The 27,813-nt window shown below is 44.9% G+C and overlaps 1 protein-coding gene across 2 annotated transcripts; it reads right to left on the reverse strand.

Moving 5' to 3' along the window:
* Window positions 1-1,519: 1,519 nt before the first annotated feature.
* On the reverse strand, window positions 1,520-26,472 carry cry2 (cryptochrome circadian regulator 2). Of its 2 annotated transcripts, XM_072386726.1 has the most exons (13): window positions 26,182-26,472; window positions 24,906-25,014; window positions 19,728-19,870; window positions 17,328-17,512; window positions 16,130-16,218; window positions 14,377-14,517; window positions 13,667-13,792; window positions 13,311-13,496; window positions 13,086-13,237; window positions 12,746-12,948; window positions 10,193-10,273; window positions 9,666-10,117; window positions 1,520-4,065 (listed from the first exon to the last, which is right to left on the reverse strand). In XM_072386726.1, exons 1-12 carry the CDS (start codon window positions 26,337-26,339, stop codon window positions 9,672-9,674), a joined length of 2,019 nt encoding a protein of 672 aa, XP_072242827.1. In that variant the 5' UTR covers window positions 26,340-26,472; the 3' UTR covers window positions 1,520-4,065; window positions 9,666-9,671. The 2 variants fall into 2 exon arrangements, with proteins under 2 accessions (XP_072242827.1, XP_072242828.1); XM_072386727.1 differs by lacking the exon at window positions 10,193-10,273.
* Between the last annotated feature and the right edge of the window lie 1,341 nt (window positions 26,473-27,813).

Raw genomic sequence — 27,813 nt, forward strand, 5'->3', positions numbered from 1 at the left:
AATTTGCTTTGTTTCAAGTTTCTGAGCAATTTTTCAGGCTCAAAACAGTTGGTTTGGAGCCTAAAGTATGATGATGAAATCCACCTACCTGTCAACTGAACTCAAAAGGCCCAACCAGTGCCAGTCTTCCTCGAGCCGTTTCAGAATTAGGTTTTATATCCACCTTTGAATTTTTGGGGGGTTTTAAGCCTTTATTGTCACTGTATGATGAGCTCAGAGCTCTTTCAAGACCAATATGAGGGTTTCAATACGGAGTTAAAATCTATCCAGAATCTACAGAATTCTACATTCTCTTGTCAGAAATAGTCAAAGTAGATCTAAGAATTGATTATGCTTTTCATACCGTTGAAACTATTTCCTCTCAGACAGTAAGAAGCCAAGATGTCTCATGAATTTCTCTTAATTTGCAAATAAACATCTTTTCTACACCTCAGACCTGCAGCATCCCATAAAGTGAACCTTTTCCCACTTTGTTTCCTTCTGCCAACACTTAAAGCCGTTCTGACTCTGAGGAAACCAGGTGATGCAGAGTTCCAGCTGTTATTTTGTCCCATTCCTCCTTAAACAGGTCTTAAGGTGTGCAGCAGTGCGGGGGGGTGGTTGTTTCTCTGCTGGGGACAGGTCAGGACTGCAGGCAGCCAGTCCAGCACCCGTACCTCTTCTTCCTCAGCCAGGCCTTTGGACTGTGGCAGAATGTGGTTTTCCATGGTCTGCTTGAACAATGCTGGGACGTCCCAGGAAAAGATGTGGCCTTGAAGGCAGCATATGTTGCTGTAAAATCTCAGTGAGCTTTTCTGCATTAATGCTGCCGTCACAGAAGTGGAAATGAGCTTTGCCCCCTGATCCAACCCCATACCATCACAGAGCCTGGCTGCAGGGACTGGCTGCTGACAGCAGGCTGGATGCTGCTTTTGCTCTTTGCTCCATTTCTTCCAGCAAAGATGTGGAATACTGATGGGTCTGACCACAGCACACGTTTCCACCGTGTGACGGTCCATCCCAGACGCCTCCGAGCCCAGAGAAGTGGACGAGGTTAACATCAGGCTTCTTTCCTGCACAGTAAAGCTTGTGAATGGAACTCTGTATTGTGGTGCTGGACAAAGGTTTCCACAGTAATCCCTTGTCCATGTACTCTGAAAATCAGTGACAACAGGTCTTATGGAGGGATGAATCCTCCCCAGAGCCCGGACCTCAACATTATTGAAGCAGTGTGGGATCATCTGACAGAGAACGGAACAAAAGGCAGCCCACATCCAAAGAAGAGCTTTGGGATGTCCTTCAAGAAGCCTGGAGAACTATTCCTGAAGACTCCTTAAAGAAATGACAGAAAGCTTGTCTCAGAGGGTTCAGGCTGTGTTGGAGAATAAAGGAGCTCAGACCAGAGATTCACTTTAAAGCTGCTGAGAACTGAGAAAAAACTCTGTTTCTGCCTCAGATATCTTTATGGGCTGAGTTTGCTGCCCCCTGGTGGACACTTCCGGTACCGGTCTTTGTTAAAGCCTCATCACACTCAGACAAGTTAAGGTTTAACACATTTTATGTACAAACAGATAAATATATGTGGGGAGAACAACAAAGCATGTTTTTTCTCTACATTCGGGTCACAACAAGCAGCATTTTCAGTTGTCAGAAAACAAATATGGCAAAGACTGGACTTCCTCCCCGTCCTCCGCTCCACAGCTGCAGGATCTGTCACCTCGATTTAAAATCTTTTAATTAGCAATTTGCTATACCTGCACAGACAAGCGACCCAGCCACCGGACGGGGAATCATGGTCTAAAAATAACATTATGTTCCCTAATAAACACTGCGGCTAGCAAAAATATCAGATATTTTCTCAAAATATTCACAGATATTCGGGCATTGAAATATAAATGTTTAAAGTTTCATTCGTGTGATTAAATCTAACATCGAGACCTGAAACGAACAAACCAACGGGAGCTTTCTCCTCCAGAAAACTGAAGCTCAACATTGGGTTCAGACTGCTGGAAGCTTCTGCCCCGAGAGGTTAATCGAGCCATAAATACCGACCAATCACAGCTCACACCTTGGTGATGTCATCACAAAGGAGGAGCCAAAACAAAAGACTGTACACCGACTACCTGGTGTTGAAAACAGTCACAATCGATGAACAATTGCTGAAATTAGCATAAAAAAAGGAAATATTTGCAGCTTTCGCCGTTTTAAAAGTGAAGGACGTGACTTTAAAGCAACACCAGGGAAGTTTGTGAACCCTAGAACTCATTTTGTTTTGCACCTTGAGGTTCTACACATTTACTTCTATAATTAAGGTGCTAGTTTTATAAGTGTGCGTTCTGCCTGTGGTTCACTTCATTTCCACGTTGGGGGATCATCTTATCCCGAAGTTCTTGACTTTTTGGAAAATATCCATCTATATTTATACCAAATATCTGCCAAATTCTCTGGTGTGACTTTACATTTTTAGCTTTTTTTAACGCTTTTTAAAATCAGATGCATGGCGTGTCGAGCCGTGATGAGACAGTCTGAGCCCGATGGTCAGCGAGCGTGAGGCTCCTGCAGGCCTGTGAAGTGCACGTGAAGTGCACGTGAAGTGCACGTGAAGTGCACGTGAAGTGCACGTGAAGTGCACGTGAAGTGCACGTGTGCTCCCAGGGTCCAGTAAACACAAATTAAGCCTCCTGCTGTGGTCTGGGTCCAAGTTCCACTGAAACACACCGTAAAAATATTACTGGAACAAAGCATTGGATGAGCAACATGAGCACGAGTCGAACCGTTCATCTGGAGGAACACGAGCCCCCGGGACGCAGGACCGCCTCCCAGGGCTGCCACAGAAGATGAAAAGGTCCGTTTTTGGTCTGAAGCAGCCAGAATTAACTGGTTCTGAGCGAATGTGAGGACGGACGGACGGAGCGTCGCTCAGTAACGAGTCAAAACCTCACGGCTGTGTTGGCGTTTCCCTCCAAACAGTCGGCAGGACCCAAACGAATGGACCGGGTCAGGATCGGGACGCCGCTCTGTTGTGGCGTTCCACCTCCAAACAGTCGGCAGGACACAAACGAATGGACCGGGTCAGGATCGGGACGCCGCTCTGTTGTGGCGTTTTCCTCCAAACAGTCGGCAGGACACAAACGAATGGACCGGGTCAGGATCGGGACGCCGCTCTGTTGTGGCGTTCCACCTCCAAACAGTCGGCAGGACACAAACGAATGGACCGGGTCAGGATCGGGACGGGACGCCGCTCTGTTGTGGCGTTTCACCTCCAAACAGTCGGCAGGACACAAACGAATGGACCGGGTCAGGATCGGGACGGGACGCCGCTCTGTTGTGGCGTTTCACCTCCAAACAGTCGGCAGGACACAAACGAATGGACCGGGTCAGGATCGGGACGCCGCTCTGTTGTGGCGTTCCACCTCCAAACAGTCGGCAGGACACAAACGAATGGACCGGGTCAGGATCGGGACGCCGCTCTGTTGTGGCGTTCCACCTCCAAACAGTCGGCAGGACACAAACGAATGGACCGGGTCAGGATCGGGACGGGACGCCGCTCTGTTGTGGCGTTTCACCTCCAAACAGTCGGCAGGACACAAACGAATGGACCGGGTCAGGATCGGGACGGGACGCCGCTCTGTTGTGGCGTTTCACCTCCAAACAGTCGGCAGGACACAAACGAATGGACCGGGTCAGGATCGGGACGCCGCTCTGTTGTGGCGTTCCACCTCCAAACAGTCGGCAGGACACAAACGAATGGACCGGGTCAGGATCGGGACGGGACGCCGCTCTGTTGTGGCGTTCCACCTCCAAACAGTCGGCAGGATACAAACGAATGGACCGGGTCAGGATCGGGACGGCGCTGTGCTGAGGGTGAACGTGAGGAGCTGCAGCAGGAGAAGAGTTCTTCTCCCGCCGTTCCATCCTGCAGGAACTTACTGAAACGCTTGTCTGATCTGAGTGAATGAGAGAAAGACGCCGTTCTCCTTGTTGTGTGCATGCTTCTGTTTGGGATAACGCTGTCCACACATCCAGAATACTGCTCCGTGTCCAGGCGTCCAGCTGATATGTGCAGACTGCTCCCTGAAGGTCCACCTGAGGACAAAGCAGTCATGTGATTAGCAGCTGGAAACACGGCAGCTGAAATTAACACAAAATAAACTGAACTCAGAGGCAGCAGCAGCAAAGTTGAGCTGCTTCTCAGAGAGAATGAAAAGGCCATCACAGTAATAACTGTCTGTATTACGGTCTGTCTGCGGCGGCTGGAGTGGAAGAAGGAAGAGCCGGCCGGGAGGGAAGCAAACAGAAATATCTGAAAATGCAACTCGAAATTAAATCCTGTGTAACCTGGTAAAGATGCAGAAATGTTCAGTTTCTTTTCACCGTACAGGAAACCATCTTTGATCACTGTATTCTCTCGAGGTTCCTCAAATTAATTCATTAGCTGTGGTTCTAAAAATGTGGATTTTATTAGAGCAGAGCAACAGTCTGGAAACGCTTTAATAGGTAGTCCTAATGGGCTGATTTTAGTCCCAGTTTCTGACAAAAGAAGCAGGGAAACATGTGACTGAGGGCAGCTTCAGCTGGATTAATGAACTGTTTTTACTGAAACTTTGGAGCCTGAACAGAGCAGCTTTACGGGGACTTCAGCTGGATTAATGAACTGTTTTTACTGAAACTTTGGAGCCTGAACAGAGCATCTTTACGGGGACTTCAGCTGGATTAATGAACTGTTTTTACTGAAACTTTGGAGCCTGAACAGAGCAGCTTTACGGGGACTTCAGCTGGATTAATGAACTGTTTTTACTGAAACTTTGGAGCCTGAACAGAGCAGCTTTACGGGGACTTCAGCTGGATTAATGAACTGTTTTTACTGAAACTTTGGAGCCTGAACAGAGCAGCTTTACGGGGACTTCAGCTGGATTAATGAACTGTTTTTACTGAAACTTTGGAGCCTGAACAGAGCAGCTTTACAGGGACTTCATCTGGATTAATAAACTGTTTTTACTGAAACTTGAGCCTGAACAGAGCAGCTTTACGGGGACTTCAGCTGGATTAATGAACTGTTTTTACTGAAACTTTGGAGCCTGAACAAAGCAGCTTTACAGGGACTTCAGCTGGATTAATGAACTGTTTTTACTGAAACTTTGGAGCCTGAACAGAGCAGCTTTACGGGGAGTTCAGCTGGATTAATGAACTGTTTTTACTGAAACTTTGGAGCCTGAACAGAGCAGCTTTACAGGGACTTCAGCTGGATTAATGAACTGTTTTTACTGAAACTTTGGAGCCTGAACAGAGCAGCTTTACAGGGACTTCAGCTGGATTAATGAACTGTTTTTACTGAAACTTTGGAGCCTGAACAGAGCAGCTTTACGGGGACTTCAGCTGGATTAATAAACTGTTTTTACTGAAACTTTGGAGCCTGAACAGAGCAGCTTTACGGGGACTTCAGCTGGATTAATGAACTGTTTTTACTGAAACTTTGGAGCCTGAACAGAGCAGCTTTACAGGGACTTCAGCTGGATTAATGAACTGTTTTTACTGAAACTTTGGAGCCTGAACAGAGCAGCTTTACAGGGACTTCAGTTGGATTAATGAACTGTTTTTACTGAAACTTTGGAGCCTGAACAGAGCAGCTTTACGGGGACTTCAGCTGGATTAATGAACTGTTTTTACTGAAACTTTGGAGCCTGAACAGAGCAGCTTTACGGGGACTTCAGCTGAATTAATGAACTGTTTTTACTGAAACTTTGGAGCCTGAACAGAGCAGCTTTACGGGGACTTCTGCTGGATTAATGAACTGTTTTTACTGAAACTTTGGAGCCTGAACAAAGCAGCTTTACGGGGACTTCAGCTGGATTAATGAACTGTTTTTACTGAAACTTTGGAGCCTGAACAGAGCAGCTTTACAGGGACTTCAGCTGGATTAATGAACTGTTTTTACTGAAACTTTGGAGCCTGAACAGAGCAGCTTTACGGGGACTTCAGCTGGATTAATGAACTGTTTTTACTGAAACTTTGGAGCCTGAACAGAGCAGCTTTACAGGGACTTCAGCTGGATTAATAAACTGTTTTTACTGAAACTTTGGAGCCTGAACAGAGCAGCTTTACGGGGACTTCAGCTGGATTAATGAACTGTTTTTACTGAAACTTTGGAGCCTGAACAGAGCAGCTTTACGGGGACTTCAGCTGGATTAATGAACTGTTTTTACTGAAACTTTGGAGCCTGAACAGAGCCGCTTTACGGGGACTTCAGCTGGATTAAAGAACTGTTTTTACTGAAACTTTGGAGCCTGAACAGAGCAGCTTTATGGGGACTTCAGCTGGATTAATGAACTGTTTTTACTGAAACTTTGGAGCCTGAACAGAGCAGCTTTACAGGGACTTCAGCTGGATTAATAAACTGTTTTTACTGAAACTTTGGAGCCTGAACAGAGCAGCTTTACAGGGACTTCATCTGGATTAATAAACTGTTTTTACTGAAACTTGAGCCTGAACAGAGCAGCTTTACGGGGACTTCAGCTGGATTAATGAACTGTTTTTACTGAAACTTTGGAGCCTGAACAAAGCAGCTTTACAAGGACTTCAGCTGGATTAATGAACTGTTTTTACTGAAACTTTGGAGCCTGAACAAAGCAGCTTTACAGGGACTTCAGCTGGATTAATGAACTGTTTTTACTGAAACTTTGGAGCCTGAACAGAGCAGCTTTACGGGGACTTCAGCTGGATTAATGAACTGTTTTTACTGAAACTTTGGAGCCTGAACAGAGCAGCTTTACGGGGAGTTCAGCTGGATTAATGAACTGTTTTTACTGAAACTTTGGAGCCTGAACAGAGCAGCTTTACAGGGACTTCAGCTGGATTAATGAACTGTTTTTACTGAAACTTTGGAGCCTGAACAGAGCAGCTTTACAGGGACTTCAGCTGGATTAATGAACTGTTTTTACTGAAACTTTGGAGCCTGAACAGAGCAGCTTTACGGGGACTTCAGCTGGATTAATAAACTGTTTTTACTGAAACTTTGGAGCCTGAACAGAGCAGCTTTACGGGGACTTCAGCTGGATTAATGAACTGTTTTTACTGAAACTTTGGAGCCTGAACAGAGCAGCTTTACAGGGACTTCAGCTGGATTAATGAACTGTTTTTACTGAAACTTTGGAGCCTGAACAGAGCAGCTTTACAGGGACTTCAGCTGGATTAATGAACTGTTTTTACTGAAACTTTGGAGCCTGAACAGAGCAGCTTTACGGGGACTTCAGCTGGATTAATGAACTGTTTTTACTGAAACTTTGGAGCCTGAACAGAGCAGCTTTACGGGGACTTCAGCTGAATTAATGAACTGTTTTTACTGAAACTTTGGAGCCTGAACAGAGCAGCTTTACGGGGACTTCTGCTGGATTAATGAACTGTTTTTACTGAAACTTTGGAGCCTGAACAAAGCAGCTTTACGGGGACTTCAGCTGGATTAATGAACTGTTTTTACTGAAACTTTGGAGCCTGAACAGAGCAGCTTTACAGGGACTTCAGCTGGATTAATGAACTGTTTTTACTGAAACTTTGGAGCCTGAACAGAGCAGCTTTACGGGGACTTCAGCTGGATTAATGAACTGTTTTTACTGAAACTTTGGAGCCTGAACAGAGCAGCTTTACAGGGACTTCAGCTGGATTAATAAACTGTTTTTACTGAAACTTTGGAGCCTGAACAGAGCAGCTTTACGGGGACTTCAGCTGGATTAATGAACTGTTTTTACTGAAACTTTGGAGCCTGAACAGAGCAGCTTTACGGGGACTTCAGCTGGATTAATGAACTGTTTTTACTGAAACTTTGGAGCCTGAACAGAGCAGCTTTACGGGGACTTCAGCTGGATTAAAGAACTGTTTTTACTGAAACTTTGGAGCCTGAACAGAGCAGCTTTATGGGGACTTCAGCTGGATTAATGAACTGTTTTTACTGAAACTTTGGAGCCTGAACAGAGCAGCTTTACAGGGACTTCAGCTGGATTAATAAACTGTTTTTACTGAAACTTTGGAGCCTGAACAGAGCAGCTTTACGGGGACTTCAGCTGGATTAATGAACTGTTTTTACTGAAACTTTGGAGCCTGAACAGAGCAGCTTTACAGGGACTTCAGCTGGATTAATGAACTGTTTTTACTGAAACTTTGGAGCCTGAACAGAGCAGCTTTACGGGGACTTCAGCTGGATTAATGAACTGTTTTTACGGAAACTTTGGAGCCTGAACAGAGCAGCTTTACGGGGACTTCAGCTGGATTATTGAACTGTTTTTACTGAAACTTTGGAGCCTGAACAGAGCAGCTTTACAGGGACTTCAGCTGGATTAATGAACTGTTTTTACTGAAACTTTGGAGCCTGAACAGAGCAGCTTTACGGGGACTTCAGCTGGATTAATGAACTGTTTTTACTGAAACTTTGGAGCCTGAACAGAGCCGCTTTACGGGGACTTCAGCTGGATTAATGAACTGTTTTTACTGAAACTTTGGAGCCTGAACAGAGCCGCTTTACGGGGACTTCAGCTGGATTAATGAACTGTTTTTACTGAAACTTTGGAGCCTGAACAGAGCAGCTTTACGGGGACTTCAGCTGGATTAATGAACTGTTTTTACTGAAACTTTGGAGCCTGAACAGAGCAGCTTTATGGGGACTTCAGCTGGATTAATGAACTGTTTTTACTGAAACTTTGGAGCCTGAACAGAGCAGCTTTACGGGGACTTCAGCTGGATTAATGAACTGTTTTTACTGAAACTTTGGAGCCTGAACAGAGCAGCTTTACAGGGACCTCAGCTGGATTAATGAACTGTTTTTACTGAAACTTTGGAGCCTGAACAGAGCAGCTTTACAGGGACCTCAGCTGGATTAATGAACTGTTTTTACTGAAACTTTGGAGCCTGAACAGAGCAGCTTTATGGGGACTTCAGCTGGATTAATGAACTGTTTTTACTGAAACTTTGGAGCCTGAACAGAGCAGCTTTACGGGGACTTCAGCTGGATTAATGAACTGTTTTTACTGAAACTTTGGAGCCTGAACAGAGCAGCTTTATGGGGACTTCAGCTGGATTAATGAACTGTTTTTACTGAAACTTTGGAGCCTGAACAGAGCAGCTTTACGGGGACTTCAGCTGGATTAATGAACTGTTTTTACTGAAACTTTGGAGCCTGAACAGAGCAGCTTTACGGGGAGTTCAGCTGGATTAATGAACTGTTTTTACTGAAACTTTGGAGCCTGAACAGAGCAGCTTTACGGGGACTTCAGCTGGATTAATGAACTGTTTTTACTGAAACTTTGGAGCCTGAACAGAGCAGCTTTACGGGGACTTCAGCTGGATTAATGAACTGTTTTTACTGAAACTTTGGAGCCTGAACAGAGCAGCTTTACGGGGACTTCAGTTGGATTAATGAACTGTTTTTACTGAAACTTTGGAGCCTGAACAGAGCAGCTTTACGGGGACTTCAGCTGGATTAATGAACTGTTTTTACTGAAACTTTGGAGCCTGAACAGAGCAGCTTTACGGGGACTTCAGCTGGATTAATGAACTGTTTTTACTGAAACTTTGGAGCCTGAACAGAGCAGCTTTACAGGGACTTCAGCTGGATTAATGAACTGTTTTTACTGAAACTTTGGCGCCTGAACAGAGCAGCTGGGACCATTATTTGTTCAGGAAAGTGTTGTTTAACTCACCTGGTTTCACTGCTGCAGGCCAGCCGTCTCCTCCTCCATCCTCTGCTCCTCCTCCTCCACTGTCTCCTCCATCCTCTCCTCCTCTTTAGCCTCCTCCCTCTCGCTTCGGGCTGCTGGCGGGCAGCACTGTCGCCCTCGCTGTCTGTGGCTGCGCCGAACCTTCCGCGCGACGCCTTTCCTCTTCGGCCCCACAGAGAACATCTGAGTCGGGCCGGTGGACGGACTGGGCGGCAGGGAGAAGCTGGAACAGGGAGAGGAAGGAGAGTTGGGTTTGGATCTGGACGAAGTGCTGTGGGTTGTAGTCGAGGCCGGGGAAAGAGGGTTGCTGGGCTCGGAGCTGCAGGGACTGAGGCCTTCGTCCTCCTGGAGCGGGTGTGGCACCGAGGTGGAGGAATCAGGAGCCGTGGAGCAGCCAGCTGCTTCACAGTCGGCAGCATCTCTGTGAGGGGAATCTGAGACACAAGACCATCGTCAGCACACTTTACAGCTCATCTTTAAACACTCTGAGGAGACAATATTCCTCATACCAGGACCACTGCTTGTTTGAGACTCGTCCGTCATCGGTGGTTCTGCCTCCTCCTGGATCGTTGGTACTGATGCAAGCAGACCTGACACAGACACACACAGCCTGTAAGTGCACTGTCATCATGGTTTAACCTTTCCTGAGTAAGGTTAAACACTGAATAAAACAAGTTAAAAGTCTGTTTGAACACATCAAAGCTTTTCTCAGTCCACTACTACGAGCTGGCCCACATGCGGCTGAAATTAAGGTGTCCTCTCACTCAAAAAGTTGGAGTAACTTGATGAGGAAGTGAATTAAAGGCATCGTATCGGAGCCATTAGCTCAGGCAGCGACGAGGAAGGGAAAAGGTGGAGGTAGATGGAGCACAGGGGGTCTGAATGGAAACCAGTGTGTCAGCAGTAATGAGGACTGGGTTCCTCTGAGTACTGATGAAGCGAACCGGGGGGGCCGGACACTTTGATGAGCCTGTTAGCTCATCAGAGATGTGACAGATGCTGAGCCCACTGAGCTGTTCTTCTTCCTCACTGAGGATTTCTGGACTCTGGGAACAGATGAAACTAACAGATATGAACACCAGTTCCAGGCCACTCAAACACTGAAGAATCAGGATCTGATTAAAGACTTTTTACTGATTTTTACTGATTTTCTGTTGTTTTTATGTGGATAAAATGACAGAAAAACATGAAAAAGATCATAGTTGTGTTCATGAACTCAGAAAAGGATAAAAAAAAAGGGGAAAATTAAAGAAAAACATGGAAATGTGTTCAGAATCCTGTGATTAAATTGGCCACCAAGGGGGGCTTTTTCCTTGCCTTAGGTCTCGGTGCCCGGCCATGTCCTCCGGCTGCATTCGGACAGACGTTATAAGAACTGTCCTTCCCCAGGGGAACCGTTTAATTTTGCATTACCACATGAGTCGGGAACCTCGACAGGGACTGATGTGACGCAGCCGTCTGCCACAGACGTGCTGCTTTAGCGCCACTCAGCAACAAAACAGAACCCGGGGAAAGTAAGGAGAGAAGAAAACAACAGCACCAAGAAGCTAACATGGAGAGCGAGGAGGCCACCGTGTTCATGGTCTGCATGGCGGTGATATTAATCATGGACGATCACATCAGGCGTCTAAGATGGAGGCTGGAAGAGCTCACAGCGAGAGTCAGGAGACGGAGAATCCAGCAGCGGGCGATACTTCTTCGTTTCATGGAGGAAAGAAGGAGAGCAGAGCGCCGCAGACAAAGGAGACGAAGTTTAACTTATTAAACAGGCGCCGGTTGTGTCCGTGTCGTATGAGTAAACATTTCAGGCAAGGGGCGGAGCTACCAGCCACCAAACACCTACGTCATGTTGCTATGGAGCCCAGAAAAGACCCTGAAGGAGCTAAAATGGTTCCAGGAACTGAGGGCCGTGGTCCCTAGTTTCTGAGGGCCGTGGTCCCTAGTTCCTGAGGGCAGCGGTCCCCAGTTCCTGAGGGCAGTGGTCCCTAATTCCTGAGGGCAGCGGTCCCCAGTTCCTGAGGGCAGCGGTCCCTAGTTCCTGAGGGCAGCGGTCCCCAGTTCCTGAGGGCCGCGGTCCCTAGTTCCTGAGGGCAGCGGTCCCCAGTTCCTGAGGGCCGCGGTCCCTAGTTCCTGAGGGCAGCGGTCCCCAGTTCCTGAGGGCCGCGGTCCCTAGTTCCTGAGGGCAGCGGCCCCTAGTTCCTCAGGGCTGTGGTCCCTAGTTCCTGAGGGCAGCGGTCCCTAGTTCCTGAGGGCAGCGGTCCCTAGTTCCTGAGGGCAGCGGTCCCTAGTTCCTGAGGGCAGCGGTCCCTAGTTCCTGTATGTCCGAATGCACGAAACAACAGTCCTATTCCTGAAAATGTTCTAGGAACTCCAGAAGGTTCCTGCAGTGGGAATGCGCCTCATGTCTAATCGGTGCAGTGGGTCTGAGCTTGTGTGTGTTTGTGTTTGTCTCTCTGGGTATTTACGGGGGAGGGAGGGTTGGATCATTGTTTTTTTTAGCCTCTGTGAGGCACTTTGTGTTGCTATATATATAAATAAAATGTGATTTGATCTTCACAAACTTTGGGTCACACTCAGTATTTTGTCTTTAACCATTTTAAGCTGCAGCTTTTGAAATTTGGTCGTCAAAATGTAAAGTAACATGTGAAAATTAAACATGAGCCAGAGCCTCATCTCTGAAATATTAAAAGAATGAAAGGAAAGAAGCCTCCAGAAGTATTTAATCCTGAAGTTGTGTCCAGTCGGAGTGCCACCGACTGGAATCCTCTGATGTACGAATGAAGAAGGATGGTTAATATTAATGTACATTCTCAGCTTTAGTCCTTTAACGTTAGCATACAGGACACTGCTTCTTGTGTTCAGGAATAAATGACCATCGATGAACCAAAACCAAACACGGTGTGGCATCAACATCACTTTTCTGCAGGAAGCTGATGGCTCTGAACTTGTGTAAGAAGGATTCTCTCTTTGATAAACTTCATTTCATGACTAATTCTTTTAAAGACGTACTTTATATCCCCCCCCAAAGTGCAACCAGGGTCACTCTGCCCCCTGAAACTTACTGAGTCCTCTGTAATGAGACAGTTGCTGGTAAACTTGCTTCATGCGCTCGATGTTGAGCCTGCTGCTCTCTGCGTGGTTGATCATGGGTTTGGGGTAATCCACTCCCACCACACAGTTCGCTGCCTTCTGCAGAGACTCGGGAGCGTTCCACGGCTCGTAGATGTACCGGTTGGGGTAGTCTCTGAGGACGGGGATGTAACGCCTGCGGGACAAAAAGCAGTCAGAGACTTTGCATTCTCCTAAAATCCTTCCTTTTGTTTGAGTCCACGGTTCAGTTTGGTGGTGGATCCGACACAAAGTGCTCAGTTTTTCCAGGTGAACATTAAAAACAAAGGTTACCTGATGTAGTCTCCTGATGGGTCAGTTCTCCTTCCAAAGCCGACGGGACAGTAGCAGTGGAAGAACTGCTGGAAGAAGGCACTGCAGGACAACCACATCCAGCTGCCAGCATTCACACTCCAGTCAGCGTCCAGCAGCAGCTCCTCAAACACCTGCAGGGACAGCACACACCCCTTGAAGCCCTGTTGCTTTCTGTGGGAGGCAGCGTGAGAGCTAATCGCCTACCTTCATGCCGCTCTCCCAGCTGATCCACAGGTCTCCCCTGGTGAGGAAGCAGGCCACGGCGTGCCGGGCCAGGTGGTGGATCCAGCCCTCCTGTCTCAGCTGCGTCATGATGGCATCGATCCAGGGGAAACCAGTCCGGCCCTCAGCCCACTTGGCCAGCGCCTCTGGGTTCTGGTCCCACGGGATCTGGAGACAAACCAATGAGACAAATCTGGTTCATCTCCAAAATTAAACTACTAATCTTAGAGTTAATTCACAGCATTTCTGTCAGCATCTTGCAGCCGTTTCCAGCCAGATAAAAGAGTTTTCATGCCATTTATGTGCTCAGAGGCGAGCAGCGACACGCTCAGGCTCACCTGGACACAGATGGGGTTTCCCTCCATGCGGTCAAAGTTTGGGTTGTTGGTGGCAGCCGTGTAGAAGAACTCCCTCCATAAGAGCTGGCCGAACAGGGACAGAGGAGGACTGCAGCGCTTACGGAGCTGAGAAATGAGAGTTTCACACGTTTAATCCAAGAGAAAGACTTCATTTAACAGTTTGTCTTCAGTTTATTCTTTGTGAGGGTCTTTATGTGCTAGAATGGTACAAGTTGCTTTCAGTTAAGCACTTTTCTGCTGATCCTTCTTGCAAATTCCATTCCTGGACGTGCATGTGCTAACTCTCAAAGTGCAAGCTTTCTGTTCTTAATCCGTTCAACGCTGGACTTGTTTTTGTGCTGGGTAAATATCATCAGATGGCATCACAAGACAAGTTCAACACTGCATTCCTCTGCCAAGGCTGAATATAAAACTTTAGCTTCGACTGGACTGCAGAAGTCTACCAGCTGCCTTTAAAACAGATCCACTGCGTCTCTTTTACTCATATCCACCTGGCTGTTATGTTTCTATCACTGCTAAAGTGTTACTGGAGCAGATAAAAAGCTGTAATTATCGCAGTCATTGATTATAGTGGTGGTAACAGAGTCATTAAACACTACAGAGCGGATGCTATTGGATACAGGCTGAAGATAACAGAGAGTTTGTGTTGTTTTTAGGCTAAACCCACAGCTGGCAGGTGAAATCAGTACCTTCATGTAGAACTCTCTGAGGTTGTAGTACAGAACCCTGCAGGACAGGCAGCCGAAGCGCAGGTAGGGGCTGAGGCCCGTCGGACTGGCGTACAGAGAGCACATGTTGACCCGAGTGTGCTCCACGCTGGCCACCCACACCTGAAGACACAGACACAGTGAAGACATCAGGGTGTGTCTGAGTCTGACAAACATTCAAGGACCAAAAGCTCTGCAGCGTTTATGGTGCTAATCAACTACAAGTCCACATTAAAGGTGACATCTTCTGGATAAACCACTTCCTCCAGTTCCTGGGACCATAAATGAGGGTGTAGAACCCTTTGTTTGAAAGTTCTGGTTGTCCTTAAATTGGCTCCGCCTCCTCTGCTAAGCCCCGCCCACTCACAGCCACCCTGCTGGGCGGATGAAGCCAGCTTCTGGTGGAAATGTTCTGCTGTCAGCTGTACTGAGGAGCATGCATCTTCCATCCAGCAGCAGCCTCAGAGGATATCAGAGCCCAGTGGATAAACTATATCTGAGGCTAATGTTCCAGCAGAGTTAGCTAAAGACTGTGAATGTGCAGCAAACACTTTTCATCCCACTGTTTTAACAACTTGGTCCAGTTCAACGCTGGACTGAAGGAGCTGAGCCACAAAGAGGATCAGTTCCAACTCTCAGAGCCTGAACTTCAGAGCAGGGAAATGGAAGCATCTGAGAAATAACTCCTCATGGTTTATTTATGATTTATTTCTTCCTTTAGCAGCAGCTAACGCTAACAGCTTAGCTAATGAAGATGACGTACACCAACTTCTGAGTTATTACTGTTCCTTTCTGAAAGATGAACATTATTGTTCCCACATTACTTTGTTAGCTGAAGCTAACGCTAACAGCTTAGCTAATGAAGATGACGTACACCAACTTCTAAGGAGTTACTGCTGCTCCTTTCTGAAAGATGAACATTATTGTTCCCACATTACTTTGTTAGCTGAAGCTAACGCTAACAGCTTAGCTAATGAAGATGACGTACACCAACTTCTAAGGAGTTACTGCTGCTCCTTTCTGAAAGATGAACATTATTGTTCCCACATTACTTTGTTAGCAGCAGCTAACGCTAACAGCTTAGCTAATAAAGATGACGTACACCAACTTCTAAGGAGTTACTGCTGTTCCTTTCTGAAAGATGAACATTATTGTTCCCACATTACTTTGTTAGCAGCAGCTAACGCTAACAGCTTAGCTAATAAAGATGACGTACACCAACTTCTAAGGAGTTACTGCTGTTCCTTTCTGAAAGATGAACATTGTTCCCACATTACTTTGTTAGCTGAAGCTAACGCTAACAGCTTAGCTAAAGAAGATGACGTACACCAACTTCTAAGGAGTTACTGCTGTTCCTTTCTGAAAGATGAACATTATTGTTCCCACATTACTTTGTTAGCTGAAGCTTTCTAGTTGAACGGTTCCGTTCTGTAACTCAGACAACCTGCAGCTGTGTTTAAGGTGTGTTTCCAACACAACACCGGTCCTCTCCTCACTCTTGCTGCTACACTGAACGCTGCATACCGCTCTCAGTCTGTTAGCATTTTCTGTAGGAACAATGGCCACCTAAAACATTCCCTTTAACCAAAATGTGTTTAAGAACCTACAGCATATCATCTTGTCCCTGCAAAATGACAAAAACTCGGCGTGGGCTGCCATTACAACTTGACATTAAAGAACCAAAGCAGACTGAAACTGCTGTGTGTTACACCAGAGATGTCAGCTCGTGGTTTACCTTTTTGTCCAGATGTTTGCTGAGTCGGTCCAAGGCCTCCGACTCTCCTCCCCGCCACACAGTTGGAGGTAAACCCTCCATCCTGAAACCTGGAGACAAATTTACATGAAGTAAGCTCAAATAAAAAGCAAATGTGAAACCAAACTTTAGTCCATCACCCTCTGTTGTCAACAGCATGAAGGAAATATGAGGCCAAACTCCATTAAATAACGCTTCTTTGTCTGTTAAGCAACCAATTCTGACAATTTGTGGGGCTCAGATTCCTAAAAAGGGAAGTACAGCTCAGTATTATCAGTATAATGTGGTACAAGATGTCAGTAAATGTTTAATCTGTCCAAGATGGAATATACAAAGCAAGTGCAGCACTGGGCCTGGAACAGAACCCTGAGGGACCCCACATTACAGCCCAGTAGTGCGTCATGATCTCATTCATATGAACACAGAAAGTTCTGTTGGAAAGAAATGATCCATACAATCCTAATGATTAAAGGAGGCCAAGCAAAGGTCCAGAAAAAACAGAACTATGGACTTTTCAGAGTCTGCGGCATCAACATGACACTTTGTGTTAGGGAAGCGGCTCATTAGATTATTTAGATACTAGAATATTCTATCCACTGATTACTCGAATTATCAGATATATTTTTTCTCTGCTAGCTTCCTTCACAGCTAACAAGCCGACCGATTTCCATTAAAATACACGTTCAGTGGACTCGATATGTGAACTGGCTGCGTTCTGCTGGGATGCTGTAGCATTGATGCTGTAGCTATCGTGCTAAGCTAACTGGCTTTTACAATGGACACACTGTTCAGGATTTTCTCTTTTCTTTAAAATGCTCCTAAACTTTAGATATTTTTCTCTGATTTTGTTTGTTTCTTCCATCAAGCCAAGTCTGCCACTAATGAAAGGGTCTGTGTCCACATAACGTTTTTCTCTCTCTGAGTTCTGCCGTCTTTACTCAGTTGTTCCCAACGATTAGAAAATGAAAGAAAGCTGCATCTTGTTCAGAGTGCTTCAGCTTCCAGTTGAAGGTTTCTGAGCTTTTCAGAAAGGTGAAGGTGAACCAAACTCAAACTGATCATACAGTAAATGCTGCGCAGCTCCAGAAAGAACAGAACTTTTCTAAAATCTTTCAAATGAAAGGACTGAACATAGGTCTGCAGTTCAGGGATCTTTCTGTACAACAATTACGATGCTTACCGAGTTCCTCCAGTGAGGGTATACTGTAGAGCTGGTCGTGGTTGTCGGCTATTTTAGTGTGACATCTGTCCATCTGTTGAGCGGTGATGGTCGGCAGCGCTCTCCTTGGCAACTCCAGCCTGCTCACGATGGTCTGAAAGCGCTTAAAGGTCAGAGGAGGGCTGTTGTTGTTCATCTCTATTATCCTACAAACGCAAGAGGAAAAGAAAAAGTGGATCAATGGAGAGCTGAGCTTCTCTAAAGGCTCATTAGAGCTAATGTTTTAGCGATTTATCACTTTATACGAGAGCCAGTGAGGTCAGAACACCTGATTTCTACCTCATTTCTTCCATTTTTAAAGGAATAATCCTCCATCTACAAATGTAGCTGTTTTATTAGAAGGACAATCAGAAACTATGAGCCCTCCAGCCCCGCTTAAAGGAATTCTAACATTATTTTTTTTTAAAGGTCAGGCTCAGTAATATGGATAAAATCAATACTGTAACATCAATAACTGTTCAGACACACAATCAATATAATAACAGCACAAAAGTAATGACATTTATCCTAAAGTCTGAGTGTTTTGGTGTTGATGACATTCAGAAATGTGAGGAGGTTGGGGCACGGGACAGTTTTCCAAATCTGGTGTTAATTTGCATTTAGACGATGTGAATAACTCATAAAACAGTTTACACGCTGGCTTCAGGTGGTTTTTGCTCGTTTTAAAGGAGACTCGATGCACATTAAAGAGTTTGGAAACAACTCTGACCCGCAAAGATTAAAATGACATGACTCATCGTCTGTTTCTGAGCCGAGCCGACAAACAATGAAGTCAGTGACTGACCGCCGTCTTCCCAGATGTGATATAACGTCCCAGATATTCCCAGAAATGAATGAAAGTCATTCCTGAAGTTGAACTCTTTACATTTTCCTCTTGAGGTCCTGTTAGAACAACTGCTTCCCTGAATAAAAACCCAACTACAGTCCCATGATGCATCACAAACACACACAACTTCGTCTCTAATCCCAAATGCAATTCAAGGTTTAGCAGCTAATTAATTAACTATTATTATATATAATAAATTATTATAATAATTAACTATTTACATAATCTATTCAGTTCACCAGTTTCTGCCAAAATATATTCTTTTTAATAGAAATATGTAATAATATATTCTGATCTGAAAGATTGAGCCACAGTGACACAAAAATCTTCATTTTTGCTTTACTTTCTGAAATAATCCCTTTAAAAAAGGTGTAATAATAGTACTAATAAAAATAGCTGAGCAGAAATGATAAAACTCAAACACCAAAACAAGAAATATTCAGTTTTAGACAATAAAATGTGCAAATATCTGAGAAATTATCCCTAAAAAAAGGCTCATTCTGACCATAAAGGAACAGCTGGTTCAGGAAACAGCTGATGGCACCGTGACAGAGTTCAGGTGTTCAGTGATAAATCTGAACAAATCTGTGCTTGAACCTGAATGGTTGAGTTCCACAGCTGTATTTATAGCCTCGTGTAGTAAGAAATCTTCTCTTTGTGAAGCTGTTCTGGTTCTGTGTGGATTTACAGCAGGGACAGCGTCTGATTGGCTGCCTCGCACATGTCCTCCACGTCCAGCTTAAGCCCTGCAGCACACAAAGCCTCGCTCTGCCCCGCCCCTGCCGTTCTGACACACCGGCCAATCATATTCGCATCGTGACGTAACACGGTGCTGTAACACCTCGCCGGTCACGACACCCTCCACGCTGGGAAAAAAGAGAGGCTGGGACGTGGAAAAGGTCCTCCTTCACTCCGACACCAGCACATGAAAGGGGGTGTGACCTGCAGTGGCAGCAGGAGGCCACTAGGGGGCTCCACCACATACAGATTCACCTGGACATGACATCTTATTTCAAGCTTTCTGCAGGTTTACTGATCACAGTCAAAGCTTTGAAACCACCCAGAACTCATGAAAACAATAACTTCCTACAGTTCTGTTCATGTGTTAATGTGTGAATAATGATTATGAGTAACATGGAACAGGAAGACTCAAGGACCATTTCAGGACTATAAAGTGATGTGGAGATGATCACGTTCACATCTGTAAACTGTAACTGAAGGCAGAAGAACTTCGAGAACCTGTTTCCTCCATCAAATCAAGCTGCTACAAACGATAAATAGAAAAAATGTAACTTCAGACTTCAGGGGAAGTCTCCCAAAATAACCAGAAACATACAAAGCAAGCAAAGATGGACGGATTACCCGAAATTCTTCACTTTCTAACGTTATTATCTGATGAAATTACAGCTTTATTTCAACGCAGCCTCAGTATTTTCATTTTGACACGCAGAACAAACATCTGGAAACATCTTTGAACCTTCAGCTGCAGCAACAGCACTGAATGTGAGCCGAGGAATGAGCGAGGAGCTACCAACCTGTCCAGGTTGTAGAGCGTGTGCGAGTTCTTGATGACCGTCTCCACTCCAAACTCCTGGGCCATCTTGATGATGGCGCCGTCCCGCTCCTTCCCATAAGGCTCGGGGTCGTTCTCGAACGTCAGCCGGGTGACATTCCACTCCTGCAGCGAGACAAACACGGCGCCACGGTCAGCCTTCGGACATTAGAGGTGACAGTTTAGGGGGAAACACCCGTCCAAGCAGCAGTTACCGGGACAGGAAAACCAGGAAAGGTCCTGCAGCTTCACTCAGAACTGCGAGCAGAAAAATACGTGCACCTGTACGGAAACTTTGAGCCATCAGCTGGAACAAAAGAGATGTTTAATCAGCTCTGTGTCACCGTCACATCCTCCAGCAGCAGAGTGATGAGGAGCTGCTGAGGATGTGAAACCCAGGATGTCTTAAAGCTGAGCGATAATGAAGCTAAACACTCCATGTTTCAGGGTTTTTAACTAATATTAGCTTCCTAATAGGCAGCAGGGCGGCTGGTGGCACACGAACCATTCTGAGGGCGGCAAACATCTGTCCAGCTGTCCAAGAAGGACAATAAAAGCTGTTAGCATTTCCTGTGGTGCAGCAGGTTGATGACAACGAGGCGTTCAAAGCCACATCCTGGATATAAATGAGGTGAGACACACTGCTATTGATGGGATTTTAGCATCCAGACAGAAAAACTCACTTCAGCCTGATCACGTGCCCCAACTACGTCTATTTTCCACGTTAAACCGAAGCATCTCAAAGCTTCCCGTGTGAATGAAATATGCTTTACGATTATCGGGCTCTGCTGAGGACGACACGGCACCACGAAGGCTGTGGATTTGGACTAAAAAGGGGGTCCCGCCCTGCTTTATTTAACGATCACGCACACATCTGGACACTTTAGCACAGCTGCTGTATCTGTTTCCACAGCAATAACACTGAGCTGCCCACAGATGTGCCCGCCTGTTAATCAGTTTCGGATTCATTCTACCTCCAATATTTCATCTTTGTGGAATTTTACTGTCGTTAAAGTAACAAAAAACTGATTTAAGTTGTAAAAACTAAGCATGTTAAAGCACTGCAACCTCTGGGAGTGGAAAAGAGAAGAAAAATAATCATAAACCAGAAGACGTTTTACAGTTTTATCATGGCCATTAAAATAATAAGTTCACAAAGTGTACTTTGACTCCTTTTCAGAGCAAATTTAGAAGCAGCTTTTATGTGCTCATGTGCTTTGGTTCCAGGTAAAATGAGTCAGAGTCTGTTAACATGTTCAGTTTACAGCCTGCAGCTGCTCTGAGGACCAACTTAAAGGAAAAGAAGCCACAGTTTGTCCAACACAGCAGCACATTTAAGGCTAACTGCTGCTTTGGAAAGGGTATCTGGGCAAAAATGAGCCTTTTTCAGAACACAGAGCCTGAATATATCCATTAAAACAGTAATTTTAATGAGGAAACTCAAACTTGTATTTCAGTGGTTTAAAAAGTTTGATCCAAGAGAAAATAAGAGTAAGTTTTGGAAAGAATTGGCATAAATAAATAGATGAAAGGCTGATGCATAAAGGTTGTACCTACTAAGAGAATTAAAACTGGCCCAATAACAGAGTCTTTCATTTAGTTTCTGCTTTAATTCAGCCCTCCAACAAGCCGAGGTTTGTGTTCAGCATGGCTACAAAAAAGAGGTCAGAGAGGTGGAGCATCAGAAAAGAAAGTTTTTCTTTAAACGGGGTCTCTGCAGGCTTCAACCAGTCCAATTTAAGACTTTTTTAAGACCATAATGAATACAATTTAAGACCCATTTCACAACCATACCGGCAAAAAAGTACAAAAGGCCTGAAGGAAACTCTGAGGCCTGGAATTACTGGCAAAGTATAAGATTATTTTTATTTTTTTACAGCTCTTTCACACTAAAAACACCAGAAGCCTCTCTATTGTCAAATAATATTTGTTCTACTGTTTAATTTGGACCCCCCCCTCATTTTAGAATTGCAAAATGCATTTCCTGAGCGGAAAATGCAGCGTTAATGTTGCTTATATGCAGCAGCAGCAGCCTGTCGCTGTGACAGAACATGTGGTCAGATCTGAGTTTACGTGTTATAGCGTCCTTAAAAGTCTAAATAATTGAAAACAAGACTGAAGTTTATGCATTGTTTTAAATAAAAGTAACGCTAAACCGTTTTTAAGACCTTTCAAAAGCGTATTTAAGACATTTTATGAAATTTTAAGATAATTTTAGGCATTTTAAGGCCTTAAATTCAAATTATTGTTTTTTTTTTTAGACGTTTTAAGACTTTAAAACTCAAGACAACTGGACTCAGGAGGTGCTTCTCCATCAGCCTGTTGAGATGTGCATCAGAAACTCATGATGGAAACGCCATAATTCAAATTAAAATCCCCCGATTCGCACAAATGAAAACACGCTCGCTAGCGCCGGGCTTTGGTTGATTTGGGATGGAAACAGCTGTGTTCGCATTAAATTACACCTCCTGCCCGACTCTTAGTAAAGGTTCAAGTCCTCTCTGTGGGTCAGAAAGCCGGTAAAATGTTTACAGGATGGTTGTCATGACAACCTGCGGGAAAAATCCTGTTGGAAGATGGAAACACACATGATTGGAATTTGTTTTAATGCACATTTCCCAATGATTCGACTCACTGGACGGACTCATGACTACCGAGCTCACTTCCTTTGGGATCTGAAGGTTAAAAACAACCAGAACACAAGCTACAGAAGAGAGTCTGGAGGACGAAAGCAGGTCAAAGTTTTTCTGATGTGGTTTCACTGCATTTGCTTCTCACTCTGCTGCGTTACTATGGTAACCTGCAGACTCCTGCACACACCGTGGTGCACTCGTGGCTTTCTATATGGTTTCCCCTTTGTCTAGAATGTATGTGATGCTGCAGATATGTGAATTTCCCCACCGCGGGACTAATAAAGCTTTATCTTATCACCTCATCTGAGACTCTGAGAAACGCTGCTGCACAGACAGACTGAGCCGCTCGTCACGGCCAGATCTGATCTGCAGAAAAACATAACGTGTCTGCAGCTGCTCCTGTGAAGGACCGATCGTCTGCACGCTGCCACCAGGTGTTCGAGACACGCAAACCAGCAATAAAGAACAACCCTGACGGCTCCATAAGGAATTCATCAAGAAGGAAATACCTGCATCCAGTTAGTTGGTTTGGTGCAGAAGAACTGAGGAATTATGAGGAAGAAAGAAACGTAAAAGCAAACATCTCAGCAGATGATGGTATCAACATGACTGCAGGAGTGGTTACAGTTACAACAAAATCCAGCTCTGAACACACCCAGCATCACAACAAGTGCTGCTTCTGCGTCCACAGAGGGACAAACCAGTTCTTCTTCCACTTTAATGCCATTATGTTCATTAATTCTCAGGCAGGGGTGTGGACTACTATCTCTGAGGTCCTTTGTTGTGTGTTCAGGATCAGATAGAATGACATTTAGAAACCAAGTTGATGCCAAAGGTTGGAGCCAGATTGTGAGCTGCAGAGTTCATAAAGAGCCGTCTGTTTTGGTCCACTTACTGACACGTTTGGTTGCTTCTCGCGGCGTCCCCCGGCTACACCGAGTGGAATCTTTTAGCCGGTTGTGTTTCCCACATAACACAAAACATGTGTGACCCAGTCACACTTTGATTTCAATCATCTAAAATGGGTCTTTCTTCGTTGTACAGCCGTTTGCTTGCAGCTCACGGGTTAAAATCCCACCATGTGAACCTCTCCACACACACAGTGAATAAAAACAGGATCATGCATCGGAGGAGGTTTGCTGTTGCTTTTCCCAGCAGACACAGTTACTTCTTTCGGGACTTCAGGGCGTGTTCAGACAAGGGAGCAAACGGTTATTTAGAAAATCGAGTAGTTAGAAAAGAAATACTTTAGCAATAGTAACTATTTACATTATGAAGCAGCTGTTACATACAGCCATTTACATCCCTCCTCCTGATGCTGATTACAGGACTATAGAACAGCAGCTATTAGCTTTCTAGCTAACATCCAGCTGTGGTAACATCTGTTAGCTTCTCTTCTACTGTCTCTGCTTTCATAAACTGTATTTTAATGCAGCTGAAATACTATTAAAGCCTCTTATTTCCTGTTTATTGTCTGTTATCAGACAACTCAGTGACTCAGAATAACAGCAGTTAACACAACACCTTAACCAGCAGCCTCTGATTTTACAGATACAACACGGTTTGATAAAATGAGCCGTTTTTATTCTGGTTGGACTTTGATGTGACTCAGAATATTAGCTCACATTAACAGGCTGAAGCTGCTCTGATGGGCACATTAAAGACAATATGAGCCTCAGCTTCCCTCTGTTCTCTGCTAGCTTCCTTCTGTTCTCTGCTAGCTTCCCTTCTGTTCTCCGCTAGCTTCCCTTCTGTTCTCCGCTAGCTTCCCTTCTGTTCTCCGCTAGCTTCCCTTCTGTTCTCCGATAGCTTCCCTTCTGTTCTCCGCTAGCTCCCCTCTGTTCTCCGCTAGCTTCCCTCTGTTCTCCGCTAGCTTCCCTTCTGTTCTCCGCTAGCTCCCCTCTGTTCTCCGCTAGCTTCCCTCTGTTCTCCGCTAGCTTCCTTCTTAGCTAACAAGCCGACTGATTTGAATGGAATCACTGGCACAAAGCATGTCATACCCCGGTACGATAGGTGGCGCTGTACCCATTTCAGCTATCGCTAATAGAGCCACTTCCTGTTGACGTCTTCACCGCCAACAACAACAAACTCAGGCATTCAGAAAGATGGCGAACGCAGAGCGAGAAGAAGCTGCGTCCCTCTCCATCTGTGATGAGCTGGTTATGGCACAGACGATGCACAACGGCGCATTCTCCATCGCCTTGTTTCTTTCTTTCTGACAACAACAGTAATATCGTCTCCTTCCACTTCTGGGTGACGATCGCGGGAAAAAATCTCGAGTAACCCGATCCAATCGGTTTTCTTGTCAGATTAAGGTGTCTACATGAACTGAATAACTCAATTTTATTGTAATTTAGCCTTTAATCCGATCCGAAGGCGCTCATGTAACCGCACTGAGTGAAACTCAGAGCACAGGTTGACTGCAGAGGAAAATGTGTGGAAATGTGTCCTGGTTCTGCAAATTCAGTGAGCTTTAGGGCCAGAACCATCCGAGTGATGAACAGCAGCAGAGAACCACCAATACAGACCTTAAAAAGCCTGGGAAACACTTCAGCAGGCTGCCCTCTGACAACAAACAGCCTTGAGTTGAACTTCTTCAGACTGCTGTCCAGGTCCTCCAGAGCCTCCAGAAGAAACCTGCACACAGAGAACAATGAAGGGAAGAATAATGTCAGTATTTCTTCTTTGAAATGCATCCCTTTCAGATCCTGTTCATCTGCTGTAGATAGTTTTTTAGGCCTGACACTTCTTCTTTTGTCCTCCACTTGTCCAGTTTCCTCAAATGTTTTAAGGACACACTGCACACCATGCTGAGATATGCCAAGTTTTCAGCTAATAGCTCTTTGGGAATCACCTTGTTGCTGCAGAAATCCTATTTTCTTAGAAAATAAGTGATTAAGCAGCCAATGTCCAAAGAAAACCTTCAGAAAGTCTGGAAAACTATTGCTCAAGAAAGTCTGGCTGCTTGGAAGCAAAATACAAAGAAAAGAGGGCTGGATAAAAACATTTTTTGTCCAAATACAGACCTGTATTTGACGACCACACCGTGTTCTGTCTGCATTCAACCCAACATGTCATCTGCGTGTTAATCTGTCACAAAACGGTCATTTATAAAAAAATATATTCCTACCTCCATGCTTCACTGTTTCCAACTCAAAACATGCAGTGTGACAACAAAAGCTTTATCTTTCTCTGAGGTCTGTCCCATAAAAAGTAAGTGAACTTTTCCGTATCATTTTGAAGCATGCGTTTAAATGCTCTATGGCCTACAGGAATATTGTGGTTAAAAACAACAAAAAAAGTTTAAAATGTAAGGAAAAAGTGTGATCCGAGTGTCAATTTTATAATAGTTGTCTCTTCTGTTTCTTCCACCGAACTGCTGTGAAGTAAGTTAGTTGGTACTTATCACACAAACGGGCTTTATTAACTTAATCTGTCAACCAATACGTTTTTATTTTTGCTTGCTTTCAACATATTTAATGTTTGTTAATCGAATTATATGTATGCCGAAGTAACGACCGCAAAGTGAACTTTCCATATTTTAATAGATTGTCTCATTATAAGTGGACATACAGGGGGAATATGAGAGTATACTTTAAAATTATACGTTTTCTCTTCGAAGCTCGTGGTGGATTGCTCCAAATCACCAGCTAGCTTTAGCCAACTGTCGCCTCGCGGAGGCCCGAGCCTCAACTCCGCGCGCTGGATAACAAATGGCGACCTGATAAATGTCAATATAAACTTTGTTCAGCACTTAAATAGAACAATTTAAAGGCGTCACTGGGAGAGTTACAATTCACAAACCTCCATCGGTTGATTCCCACGTTAGCTGCGCCAGCGAACCAGGGGTCCAGGATATAAACACAGCGCACCGTGTCAGCTCCATTCAGGGCCTCCTGCAGCGCCGGATTATCGTGCAAACGCAGACCTTTACGAAACCAGTGCACGGAATTCACCACCATAATTCCTTATTATTCCACCATACGAGTAGAATCCAAGAGACCAGTCGATGTGCAGCCAAAATTCACGAAAAGGGGTGAAACGGGGACAGCCGTCGGTACTCCAAGAAACTTTACTGTGAAACGATAACCAACACAAGTGGGCGTGGTCACTGTTATTATGGGCGGGTTTTAACCTCAGTGTCAATTTATTCGTTCACTGATTGGGCGAACGGAGATACGTCACCGTGACTTACAAAACGGGAGAGCTGTGATTGGTCGATTTCCTAAGCGGCAACGGTGAGGTGACGAACTGTCACGTTTCTGTCTCGGGCCAGTTTCATCTGATGCAGGATGGAAGTGAGAGGCGTGCAGAGGAGGTACAAACAGGTGCTGAGCTTCATTTCTGCCCAAGAAAATATGCTAATAATTAAACAATTTCTAAATGTGGCCTTTGGTTTGTAACAGGGAATAAAACATGGCGAGATCTGACAAAACTGGAAGAGAAGGAGCGTCAAATATCGAAAATACACGCCACAAAGAATTATTTTAATGATAATAGATCATTGATTCAATGGAGTTTGAATCAATAAGTAGGTAAAGCCGAAGTAAACCCTTTACATTCAAATTATAAAAAAAACCTGCTATGGAACAACAAAAAAAGCGAGAAAATTGATAAAATGGTATACATTATAAGCAGCAGAACCATGGGATGTGTTAGGGATGGCTCAGGTGAGCCATCCCCAACTATAAGCTTTATCAGAAAGGAAAGTTTCAGCCTGATCTTAAAGGTAGAGAGGGTGTCTGCTTCCTGAAGCCAAACTGGCAGCTGGTTCCACAGAGAGGGGCCTGATAACTGAAGGCTCTGCCTCCCATTCTGCTTTTAGGGGCCTGATAACTGAAGGCTCTGCCTCCCATTCTGCTTTTAGGGGCCTGATAACTGAAGGCTCTGCCTCCCATTCTGCTTTTAGGGGCCTGATAACTGAAGGCTCTGCCTCCCATTCTGCTTTTAGGGGCCTGATAACTGAAGGCTCTGCCTCCCATTCTGCTTTTAGAAACTCTGGGAACCACAAGGAAACCTGCAGCCTGAGAGCAAAGTGCTCTGTTGGGGAAATATCCAACTGAGATCTTTAAGATGCGATGGAGCTCGGTCATTAAGAGCTTTATATGTGAGGAGAAGAAGCTTAAATTCTATCCTGAATCTAACAGGGAGCCAATGAAGAGAAGCTAAAACTGGAGAAACATGATCTCTGCTGTTAGATCTCATCAGAACTCTGGCTGCAGGGTTTTGGATCAGCTGGAGGCTTTTCACAGAATCTGTGGGACAGCCCAATAAATTACAATAATCCGAGTCTGAAGTAACAATATGGAGTTTTTCCAGGTCCAGAGTAAAAGTTTCTAGTACAAGAAGCCAAGGCCTATAGCAACTATAACGAGTTTTCTTGAGGGACCATAAATTGGAAGCAGATAACACCAAAGAGGAAAAGTCAATGCAAAA

The sequence above is a fragment of the Leuresthes tenuis genome, unplaced genomic scaffold (assembly GCF_036924035.1).
Source record: "Leuresthes tenuis unplaced genomic scaffold, fLeuTen1.0.hap1 SCAF_5, whole genome shotgun sequence".
In the NCBI taxonomy this organism is placed as follows: domain Eukaryota; kingdom Metazoa; phylum Chordata; class Actinopteri; order Atheriniformes; family Atherinopsidae; genus Leuresthes; species Leuresthes tenuis.